Source organism: Anomaloglossus baeobatrachus, chromosome 5 (assembly GCF_048569485.1).
Source record: "Anomaloglossus baeobatrachus isolate aAnoBae1 chromosome 5, aAnoBae1.hap1, whole genome shotgun sequence".
NCBI classification, from domain to species: Eukaryota; Metazoa; Chordata; class Amphibia; order Anura; family Aromobatidae; genus Anomaloglossus; species Anomaloglossus baeobatrachus.
In genome coordinates, this window is record NC_134357.1 from 162,884,722 (window position 1) to 162,897,731 (window position 13,010).

General features: G+C 39.8%; 1 protein-coding gene across 5 annotated transcripts in view; it reads left to right on the forward strand.

The window, feature by feature from the left end:
- The window catches only part of LDB3 (LIM domain binding 3), a 282,469-nt gene that overhangs the window by 154,418 nt on the left and 115,041 nt on the right, over positions 1-13,010 (forward strand). Inside the window, exons 7-8 of one of the 5 annotated variants that reach the window (XM_075348999.1) lie at positions 1,373-1,409; positions 3,241-3,269. The exons of 3 other annotated variants lie outside the window; for them this stretch is intronic. In XM_075348999.1, coding sequence (XP_075205114.1) covers positions 1,373-1,409; positions 3,241-3,269 — 66 coding nt within the window. Of the gene's footprint in view, positions 1-1,372; positions 1,410-2,484; positions 4,350-13,010 lie in introns of those variants that run through there. One more of the 5 variants, XM_075348998.1, reaches the window with a different exon arrangement.

Genomic DNA, 13,010 nt, shown 5'->3' on the forward strand with positions numbered 1-13,010 from the left:
TTGAAGGGGGAGATGCGTTCTGCGTCATAGCGACGTCACTGCAGCATCACTGAGCGGCCGGCCAATAGAAACGGAGGGGCGGAGATGAGCGGGACATAACATCCCTCCCACCTCCTTCCTTCCGCATTGCTGGTGGAGGCAGGTAAGGAGATGTTTACCGCTCCTGCAGTGTCACACACAGCAATGTGTGATGCCACAGGAACAACAAACAACATCGTACCTGTCGCTGCAGTGATATTAAGGAAATGAGCGACGTGTCAACGAGCAACGATTTTTCACGTTTTTGTGCTCGTTGATCGTCGCTCATTTGTGTTACATGCTGCGATGTCGGTAACGGCGACGGATGTGCGTCACTACCGACGCGACACCGAAGATATATCGTTACCGATATCACAGCATGTAAAGCACCCTTTACTCCCTTCTCCTCATTGAAAACATAATGCCCGCTTAACTGAGCATGTATATGAGAAGGTGAAGAGAGATGGCTGTGAGATGAGCAAGTGCTCCATCAAGTTATTCAAGGACACTCAACATTGTAAATTCGACTGCCATTACTAAAACAGAAAAACAGAAATGTTTTCCTTAAAGGGAAACTGTCAGGTGATTTTCTAGTACAAATGTAATGGTATTCTGAAATAGGGATCGGGCAGTCCTTTCGGGATGTGTCACTTTTATTTATTATTTATAACCTTCTCCTTTTATCTTGCTGTAAGCCCTGGAGAATTCAGTGGCACTGGCTAATCAAGCGTGTGTAAATCCAAACTGATTAGTCACTGCTCCACATGCCCACCTTCCCCGTGCTGGCATCAGTGATAGTAAAAATCTCCACTGCCATTTACTATCACTGCCAAAAGCTGGCCATGGGGAGCAGTGCATAATCAGTTTGGATTTACATATGCTTGACTTGCCCGCAATCGACATTGAATTCTCAGGGACTTACATCAAAATAACAGGAGAAGGTAGAGCAATAAAAGTTCTGATCCTAAAAGGGTTGCCCAAGTCCTATTCCAGGATACTATTAATTTTGTACTATAAAATCACCTGACAGATTCCCATTAAAGGGAATGTATGATGTGCAAAGAGTCCCATATGTGTCTGTGGTCACTGTAAAATGGTCCATTGACTGTTCCTTGCACAGAGCTATTCTCCATTAGAAATAATGCATTTAGGAAAGAAGAACAGCATAACTGTATCATTAGAAGTTGTAGACATACAGATTTACAGTAACACCACTATGCATTTGGTTGGGTGTCCTATCGCATCTCTATGCAAAAAAAAAAAAAAGCCATTATACACTGGAGTTTTGCTATTTTGATAGATATTTTATTATTTTTCTATATTGTTAAGTTCTATTATCCTACTTTTCTTGCAGTGCAAGACCCTGATGAAGATGCCCTGAGAAGGTCAAGGTAGGCAACTAGCAGCAAAATCATGTGGCCATCCTAATAGATAACAAAATGCCTAAAGCTCTTAAGCAGAATTAATAAATACAAATGTAAACCAGATTTAACATTGACGTTAATCTGCTATTGGCTTGTCAATTGGCTATAGTCTAAAAAGTGGTTACCATTTCTTCTTAAAACAAAAAATCTATATCCTGGCAAAATTCATCTATATATGATGTTGTGGCATTAAGTGAGCAATTTATTTGGATATTAATTTTTATACAAGGCATATGATAACACACAATAAGGCAAATGGTAGATATTTTGAAAATTATCTCTTTAGATTATATTGTCATCACAATGCTTTAGCAAAATAACTAGTGAACATAGTGGCACTATTTAAGTGAACCCCAAATATATTGATTAGACTAGAAGTGTTTAAGGGGTTTTCCACTTCTAGGATATTGATAATGTATCTGTAGAATCAATATCAGATCGATGGGAGTCCAATACTCGGTAGGCCAACTAATCAGCTTTTATCATCTCCAGCGGATATAAATATCTAAGTATATAAGTATCTGATCGGTGGGTGTGCCTGGTGTCGGAACCCTACCTATATGATATTGTGGATAGGTCAGAAATATACTAATGGTAGAAAACCATTTTAAGTCTAACCATCTTAACAGAAACTGGGATTTTCCTTCTTTTTAAAGTGTCAGGTAAAGATGAAAAAACTACCATATGTTTAATACTAAACATGAGGTACAAACTTGAAATGCCTTATATGTGGCTGCTTTTTAGATGCAATTGTATCCTCTAGCTGCAGTTTCATTCCCAAGATGCCTGCTACATCTGCACTTTTCTTTAACACCTAAATAGATGTACACACATATAAAAAAAAACAAATACATAAGGTCAAATACTAAGAAGACACAAATTCATTGGGATGATTGACAAGGTACTTACAGGGCCATCTTGGCATATTGAAAAATCCAAATAAATTGCCATGTGTGTAGGCAGGAGAGTGAAGGTCACTGTCCCTAACCCCTTTATTCCTCCTCTCTCTCTTTCTCTCTCTCTCTGTTTTTCCATGCCACAGGGAAAAGTTTGAAACGGAACGTAACAGCCCACGCTTTGCCAAATTGCGCACCTGGCATCATGGCCTTTCGGCACAAATCCTTAATGTTAAAAGCTAAATGCCCACGTGTAACACAATATCTATTGAAAGGCAATGAACATAAATATCCACTGCACATCATATACATGAAATATAAATATATAAATAGAAAAACACAAGGGTTTGTTGTTACAGTGCTTGTCTTTACCTAATTTTACTCCACCATTATCAACGATATCATATTTATAGCGGATATTTGCTTTGAGTTTGCATTTAATATGCTGTTTGAACTAGCTCTTATATCATTTCCTATAAATAAAGAAGCTGTAAACTAACATTTATCAGGATTTGTGTGATCACTGTATATGCTGGAAATTTAGAATGTAGGATTGAAGCTGCTGCTGTAGAATTGAGTGAGGTACATGCCTGCTATGCAGGTGAATAATGGACTCGGGCTTGATGGATTAGCTGTTTGACTATAGACCATGTATGGCAGCCATGAACAAATGCAGCCTAAATAGCTTAAGTACTTTTACTAGCATTGCTAATGGCATAAACAAGTGAATTTATTGTGGAGAGGCCAACATTAGTTCTGCATTGTTGCTAAATGACAGCTCCCGACATGTGAATGACGACCCAAGGGTTACATATTGCAAAATTGCCACTAATCATTAAGATTGCTTAAAAGGAACCTGACGGCTGATAAATGCTGCCCGACCTACTGGTAGGATGCTTCAGGCCCAGACTGTATAATTTCAGCCAGGCATGTTTAATTTGGAAACGCTGCAGTGTTTCAGAGAAAAACATTTTTTCAATCTGCCAAGAATGTAGCCACATGGGAGTCTCATCAGACAGGTGGACCCGGCGGCTTTGCCTAGCCCACTCTCTTTAATCAACGAATCTCTGTACTTTTATAGGGAGAGGCATGTCAGTCATTGGCAGTGGGTAGGGAGATGCTACCGGGGATTCATCTTCCCAAATACTTTCCCAAATGGCTTGCTCACCATCCGGCTGTTAGGGTATGTTTTTCCCTGAAACACCGCAGTGTTTCATTGTCAACCTTCCCTGGCTGGAATCATACAGCCAGTGACTGATACACACAGCCTGTGGATTGGGCAGCATGTATCAGCTGTCAGGTTCTCCTTAAAATAGTGATATTCAGTAACACAATTTCTTTTTTTTCTGCTAGGAGATATCCTTTATGTGGTGTACGCTGGCAGTATATGTACATTTGAATGCCCTGCAATATGTGCAAATGCTAAATGTGCACATAGTTGCTTTCAATGAGTTTTGAGCTTTTAAGTTTGTACAGTGTGTGTATACTTGACATGGTTTTGCGCTTTAATGATGACAATGGGGTCATTCATTTTTAATGATTTATCTATTAGGTCAATTCTTATTTATTACATATACAGTAGAAATAAGCTTAGAAATTAGTATAATTAATTTAATAGTGTGTTCTCTAGTACAGAAAACTGGGTAGTAAGTATTACTCCTCAGTAAAGAGTTAACTCCAGTACATAAATATAGGGAAGAAAAGGCTACATAGGAAGATGTGTCTCAAGTCTGGATCATGCGATCATTTATCATTAGAAAGCTTCCTGCTATTCTAAGTTTACTATTTAGAAGGCTGAATTGATGAGGTTACCTTAGTTGTTTCTCCATAGCCGCAAAAATAGTGATGTAATATAAGACATATTCTTGTGTTGGTTTTGATGTTGGTTTGTGTTCATGTTTGAATTACACATTAACTTTCTTGTATTGCTTTTGCTTATGATCTTCTGTATTAATAGAGCCACATTATGTGCTTGTGTTGTGAAAATAAAGTGGTTAATAAAAAATAAAAAGATATCACTTTCTTTTGTATTAATCAATAGCCTGATTCACAATGGTTAGAATACGTTAGGGGTTTTCTCAATACCCATATGACTAGGGACTATCCGGCAGCTGCTTTTTATAGGGCTTTAAAATAAAGGTGGGTTAATTCATACCATAATAAAGAGTTAAACAAAGTAGGTAGGCACTTGCCCGCTACCAGCATTTATCACCTATCCTCAGGACATGATATAAACGGATGATTGCTGGGAGTCCACCAGCATCCGGCTGTCTCCGTCAGTTCCATAGACAATGAATGATGCAGTAGTGTATGTATTTTGACTGCCGTGTCATTCCCACAGTGATCACAGGAACCCCCTTTTCTGATCATCAGAAGTAGGACTTCCATGTGTGTACTGGTATTACTTATTACTTATTACTATCCTGTCGATAGGTGATTAATATTGCACTTGGCTATAATTTTACCATATTTCAGCAATGGTCTTAAGTGCACAAATCCCAAACCACCCCTTGTTCTACTAAACCAAACTTGGATAATCATTCTATTCCATGGTCAATACCACAAAAAGTTTGGGAATAATGACCAAAATGGACCATAGTTTAAAAATATTCAAACCTTATATTTGTGCTAGAGCAATTAATTATTTTCATACGGATACTGATTTGAGAAAAGATATGGATCTCGACTGTGTCCTTAACATAGTGGCACTTAAGATATGGACATAGATTTAGGCTTACACAATGGTGTATAACATATTGTTTACCTTTTAAAACACACTTATTTTTCTTGGTAGTTGGCAGTTTTTCAGTTAAGAAAAGAACACATTGCTTCAAGGCGAAGTAACTAGACTTAAAGGTTGGCCATACACAGTACACCACCATAGACCAAACACAATAGAGCACAGTAGACGACTACCAGTGGTGCCTAGCAGAGCGACTCTACGACATAACAGACACATGAACAGTTTTAACGTTACAAGACAGTTGAAGAACAAAGATTTCGGCCTGATAAGTTCCAAGTTAATAGATAAAGCAACTAACATGTATAGCAGAAGGCAGGCTATTGAAAGACAACGATAAAAATGTTGCAATGATATTGTAGCACAAGGCCAAACAGTGTAAAATACAACTACATCTGAGATTATTCCACCACTGCAGTATAATTGGGTTTATTCAAGAAAGTATGCAAATTCTAATAATGACAACTTATACTAGTTAATGACCTGTGTGTTGGCATACCTGGTCATACTAGCCACAATTATACTGTCCATAGACTTCTTACTGCTGGGTTTGGCAGTTCAGCCCATAAATAATATAGGGGACTGCCGGACACTACTAGGCAAATACTTGTTACAGACCATTTTGATTCCTTGATTTGCAAACTTACACCTTTATCCATTGTAGGGATTGGAAAGTACCAGAATAATGTAGTTACCATAAATAGTCCTTCAACCAACTCTGGCAATTATATATATATGTATACTGTATATATAGCCAAATTGTCCATCTTGCTCCTTTTATTCTCGTGGTTTATTGAAAGCACAAAACATAACATAATAATCTTGTAATATGTACATCAGAAGAAAAGTTGTATTTTAGATGGTGCTCTAGAAAATATCTATTTGTCTTAGACTTTAAATTCTTAAAAAAAGAAACACATTTGTATGTATAAATCCACTAAAAAAACAGTTAAATGTGTACCATGGTATCAATCCACTAAAATAAAAAGCCAATTGTACATATAGCAAGTTATCAGTCCAGTAAGGAACAGCAGATATTAACAGAGAACAGTTATTGTACTACAGTGTTTTACAACTTGTTTTCCATTCGGGGACCCCGTGGATGATTTCCCATTCTAACAACGTTCTACTTATCATGAATTGATCATTCTATTATACAAGCCCACACATATACCACAGTCCTTCAAGGAGATTACATATACTGCTCATAGTTTCTTCAACATTTTTATTTAATTTAGTGCAATATATATTGCAATTTTTTCAGTATAAACAATCAATATTAGGGCAAGGAAAACAATAAATAGGACGTGTCACCAGGTCACAAGTTGTTCTGTTTTTGCTCTTATTTTATTTCCGCTACTCCCCTGAGAATTCCGATGTTGTTTATTTATCATCCACCATACAATTGAAGAGATATGAGCTTTTATATTTAGCTCTCATTTTTATGGTCTTTACCAAGGGGTGGTGCTTACAAGGTAATTATGCAAAACAGCCTTCAGACATGCCCTCAGAAAATCCTGCGAGCCACAACCTTTTGACAGAGACCTTAAAAACTAGCCCTGAATAAAAAAGCCTACATCTTTGAAACCATATGGATTAATCAAAAAGAAAAAGTGGATCTTCTTCAAACATACGAGCTTTCCATGAGAATACCCTGGCCCTGTTTCTCGGGCCATGATTGGGAATCACTACAGTACTACGTATGTGTTGATTCTTTATAAAGCACAACACAAGCCGCCCCAGTCTTCACAAAAAGGCCCTCATCTTAATGTGGGTGAAATCACCAGCTTTCTTGGCTGCACAATTTGTTGTTCCATCCATTGCGATCAATTGTTCATTTAGATGCAGATAATTAGTCAGTCTCTAGCGCACATTGAAAACCAGCTTCAGTAGATAAAATGTAGCACGTGGGCAACCTATCCTTCCTGCAATCCCAAACTGAACCAATAAGCCGCAAGCTTGTGCATCCGTGAAGATGCTTCCATGGGGCTGCCAGTCTTAATCTAAAACAAAACAAAAATATCGGCCTTCAAGGTAAATGTGCTTGATTGCTTATGGTATAGGGAAGTAGCATTTTCTGCTGTGGCCTGCGCTTGTTTAATTGCACTAACATCTTATCCCTTTTCCTCATTCCCGCTCACTTTTCCTCAATTCTATTCATACTTACATTATCAGGTAGCAATGTAATATGTTAAGACTGTGCACTGCACGCATTGAATGCAGTAGATGTCAACTGCATGTCTCATGCAACAAAACTGTGCATTCTAATTGAAATAATAGGCTAGTAGTAATGTCAATGCCAGACTTCCATCACCTTCTAAACTCTGACAGTAGGCATGGAGAAATGGCTTGCACTGAGTCTTGAGATACTTTGAGCATCAACTGCAGTTTCCCATAACTTTGCTTGTGTTAACCCAAAACATTCTAATTTATGTGCCTAAAAAGGGACTATGTAGGGTAGTGATTAACAAAAATACAGCTCCTTGTGTGCACACTGATATTTACATCATGATCATTTATAGATTAGATAATATGCTTACAATTGTTTAGCCCTCCTGTAGTGGAAAAAAATTGCATGGACATATACTTGTAGTAATCTCTGATTGTTATCTACTTCACTAGCCTGGAAGCCTAGATGTATATACATATATTTATATATATATATATATATATATATATATATATATATATATATATATTTATTTATATATATATATTTCCAGCAAATTATGGATCGATTTTCCAAAATTGTATCAATCTGCCTTTCATACTTGTTGCATTTGAACCTATACAGTAGTTGTATGATAAAAATTATATTGTATGTCTGCAACTTCAAAATTATATTTTCCACACTGGGCTATAGTTTGAGAAACGAATACATTTCACTTGCTCAGAAAGGCAAAAATGTTGTATTCCCACATGAATATATGTGTAATATTTATTGATTGGCACTCTCAAAGGAAAAATGTATACATTGTTATTATCAATAATGGGCTCAAAGGGGAGTTGCATGACTTACATGACTTATTTATTTAGTGCCATGCACCTCCCTCTTAGCACTTCCGCTTAGTACAACACAGAGTATCCATTTTTTTTTTAATTAAAAAGTATATCTGAGACTTTACACAAAAATGTGCCCAAGCACTAACAGGCAGGTAGTTGCCACCTACCTACCTGTATTGCCCAGAACCGTTCTTCGCCGATACGGAGCGGTCACAGACTGATCCTGCCAGCAATTTTGCAGCTTCTGCTAAAGTCGCAACAACAGAGCAGAGGAGTCTCATCTGCTCTGCTCTGTAAATAGGGCAGGACAGCCAACGTCATACTAATTGACTTCCTACTCCCCCAGTTAGGCAACAGGGAGACGGCTGTTAATAAACATGATGTCGGCTGTCCTGCACCATCTACAGAGCAGAGAATAAAAGAAGTCTCCACTCTGTTGATGAAGCCAATGTATCACCGGCTGGAGTGGTCTGTGACCCATCTGTGCCGGTGGTGAACCGCGCCTGGCACAACAGGCAGTAGGTAACAACTGCCTGCCTGCTAATGCTTAGGGACATTTTTTAAAAAAAGTCTCAGATATACCCTTTAAATGCTCCATCGCAGAGAGTCAGCCAACTATTACATCATTTTATTTTTGTGCGAATCCATGAAAAGGCAAAAATAAAACCTACACCAAGAATAATGGACATTATTAGAATACATTACTGTTAGCCTTCCAGAGCATATAGAATACATTAGCAAAACACACTCATATCAGCATCTTGCCTACGATTTAGAACTTGATAAGAGATTTGTCGTCAAAGGCCTGTAGCGTGGGCTGTTCGTCTTTTGTGGCTGAGAAGAGAGAACGGCTCATTTTTCCTGAATATCATATCAGATTCATACATTAAATGCATGTGACTTTTACCAGAGCTCTGCTTCTTTATGTTCTCCTTATGTCTTTTTAACTACCTGTTGTCTTGCTACCATTAAAAACCATAGAAAGTATTTTTTGGGTGTGTCTGTAATACAAATTAGAATGCACTCCCTTCTATAAATTCAGTGATCATTCATAAAACACTATTATGTTTTGCCTTTAATCTTCATGTTAGTTGTCCTAAAAAATGACTATTGTAAAATGAAAGTAAATTATAGAAAATCTAAAAAATTAAATCTATAAATTACATTTTTATTTCTGTTTGCAATATAATTTCTACAATGCCAAAAATATTCGAGTGCCATTATGTTAAACCTAGATTAAGTTGAGTATTAATCACTAAACAGTAATGTAACATTAAAAATAAATAACTAATTGCAATTTTTTTTCTTTAAAAAAAAAAAAGGACTTTAAATAGGATTTAGGAACATCAATAAATGTGGAAAAATATGTAATCTAAATCATTATATTTGATTGTATTTCAATAAATATATATATTTACACAATAATACACAGTAAAAACAGGGTTATTAATTTCGATAAATGAAAACCTGAAGAAAAACAATGTCAGAACGCTTTTGAAAGTATTCATTCAAGAAACTAATATACCTAGCTATTATGTTATTATGTAACCCATTCAAGACCAAGGCCTAACCATGAAAAAAAGGGCCACAGAAAAATGTCACCGTTTTGCGAGTCCAGATTTTAATGGTCAATTTTTTTGGGGGGAGGGTTTCTTGTTGGCGATATATATGGGTAAAACCACAGAATCTAGATTTTTTTTTCATATTTGACAATATGTGCAGAAGAAATTAGGAAAAAAATAGTGTTTATTTTAAAATGTCCTCAATTACAAAGTACATATGAAAAGGCTGGAGAAAGTATGACTGGTTGTGAGTTCTTCACAAGGTAAAACATTGCTAATTTCCTCACTTTTTCTCTTATGCAATTCTTCATTATTAGTTAGACCAGTTAGATTTCTTGTAACAAAAGTATTCCTACTTACTTCCATATATGACAATGCCAAATATGTGCATTTTGTCTAAAGCCCGCTACACACGCTTCAATATGTCTCACAATCCGTCGTTGGGGTCAAGTTGTAAGTGACGCACATCCGGCATCGTTTGTGAGGTATCTGCGTGTGACATCTACGTGCGATCAGGATTGAACGCAAAACCGTTGATCGCAAACACATCGTATCTTTGTCTAGAATTGAGCATTTTGTTGCACGAACCTAGTCAATTGTAACGTGTGACATCCCTCATACGATTTTGATGTCTGATGCTATGTGCGCAGGTGTGCGCTCTGCACCGCAGCTTAAAAAAGGTCCGCTTCAGAGTGCAGTTGAAAAGCTACATTCTGAAGCGCCTCACAATGTCTGTCATTCACTAATCTCTGTCAGTCGGTCACTATCTCTGTCCCTCACTCTCTGTCCATGTCAGTCTATCCCCCTCTCTTATATACTCACCGATCCCCGATCCCCGGCGCTGTACGGCATTCACACTGCTCCGGCGGCTTTTACTGTTTTGAAAAAGCCGGCCGCCCATTAAACAATCTCGTATTCCCTGCTATCCCCGCCCACCGGCGCCTATGATTGGTTACAGTGAGACACGCCCCCACGCTGAGTGACAGGTGTTACACTGCACCCAATCACAGCAGCCGGTGGACGTGTCTATACTGTGTAGTGAAATAAATAATTAAATAATTAAAAAAAAACGACGTGCGGTCTCCCCCAATTTTAAAACCAGCCAGATAAAGCCATACGACTGAAGGCTGGTATGCTCAGGATGGGGAGCTCCACGGTATGGGGAGCCCCCCAGCCTAACAATATCAGCCAACAGCCGCCTAGAATTGCCGCATACATTATATGCGACAGTTCTGGGACTGTACCCGGCTCTTCCCGATTTGCCCTGGTGCGTTGGCAAATCGGGGTAATAAGGAGTTATTGGCAGCCCATAGCTGCCAATAAGTCCTAGATTAATCATGTCAGGCGTCTCCCCGAGATACCTTCCATGATTAATCTGTAAATTACAGTAAATAAACACACACACCGGAAAAAAATCATTTATTAGAAATAAAAACACAAACATATACCCTGGTTAACCACTTTAATCAGCCCTAAAAAGCCCTCCATGTCCGGCGTAATCCAGGATGGTCCAGCGTCGCTTCCAGCGCTGCTGCATGGAGGTGACCGGAGCTGCAGAAGACACCGCCGCTGCTCCGGTCACCTCCACACAGCAACTGAAGACAGCCGCGCGATCAGCTGAGCTGTCACTGAGGTTACCCGCTGTCACTGGATGCAGCGGTGGATGCAGCGGTGGCCGCGGGTAACCTCAGTGACAGCTCAGCTGATCGCGCTATGGCCTTCATTAGCTGCGTGGAGGTGAGAGGAGCGGCGGTGAGTAGCGCGATCAGCTGAGCTGTCACTGAGGTTACCCGCGGCCACCGCTGCATCCACCGCTGCATCCAGTGACAGCGGGTAACCTCAGTGACAGCTCAGCTGATCGCGCTATTGCCTTCATTAGCTGCGTAGAGGTGAGAGGAGCGGCGGTGAGTAGCGCGATCAGCTGAGCTGTCACTGAAGTTACCCGCGGCCACCGCTGGATCCAGTGACAGCGGGTAACCTCAGTGACAGCTCAGCTGATCGCGCGGCTGTCTTCAGTTGCTGTGTGAAGCTGACCGGAGCAGCAGCGGTGTATTCTGCAGCTCCGGTCACCTCCATGCAGCAGCGCTGGAAGCGACGCTGGACCATCCTGGATTACGCCGGACATGGAGGGCTTTTTTGGGCTGATTAAAGTGGTTAAACAGGGTATATGTTTGTGTTTTTATTTCTAATAAATGATTTTTCGGGTGTGTGTGTTTAATTACTGTAATTTACAGATTAATCATGGAGGGTGTCTCATAGATGCCTGACATGATTAATCTACGACTTATTGGCAGCTATGGGCTGCCAATAACTCCTTATTACCCCGATTTGCCAACGCACCAGGGCAAATCGGGAAGAGCCGGGTACAGTCCCAGAACTGTCGCATATAATGTATGCGGCAATTCTGGGCGGCTGTTGGCTGATATTGTTAGGCTGGGGGGCTCCCCATAACCTGAGAATACCAGCCTTCAGTCGTATGGCTTTATCTGGCTGGTTTTAAAATTGGGGGGGGACCGCACGCCATTTTTTTTAATTATTTATTTCACTGCACAGTATAGACACGCCCACCGGCTGCTGTGATTGGGTGCAGTGTGACACCTGTCACTCAGTGTGGGGGCGTGTCTCACTGTAACCAATCATAGGTGCCGGTGGGCGGGGTAAGCAGGGAATACGAGATTGTTTAATGGGCGGCCGGCTTTTTCAAAATAGTAAAAGCCGCCGGAGCAGTGTGAACGCCGTGCAGCGCCGGGGATCGGGGATCGGTGAGTATATGAGAGAGGGCTGCTCAATTCAGTTACTCAGGGGATTAGCGGTCACCGGTGAGTCCTTCACAGGTGGCCGCTAATCAGGGCGCGGCACAGACAGAGCCGCAGCATGGCAATGAAGTCGGGTGACGTTCACCCGGGTTCATTCTGACAGTGCGGCTCTTTCTGTGTCTGCTGTCAGCGGCCATTCAGCTCTGCTACATGGCTGTCTGTGTCTGCTGTCAGCGGCCATGTAGCAGAGCTGAATGGCAGATGACATTGTAAAAACGCATCCCTACACATTACACACGCTTGGCAAGTCAATAAATAAAAAAAAAAAAAAAAAAAAAGGTGCCCAATGCATACGTCACAGAACACATGATCTAAAGGATCGCACATAAAATTGATCAATTTAACATAGACTACTAACGCTCGTGTGACAGCAAATGAACGACCTACGTGCAATCTCATAAGATCCCGTATGCAACCTGGGCGTGTCACATCGCAAATGCGATTGTACAACTAATTGCAACGTGTAAAGCAGGCTTTATTGTAATAATTTCTTTAATACCTGAGAACAAAGGTCTTATTTTTTCTACTGCAATCTGTTTTAAGTGGGAATA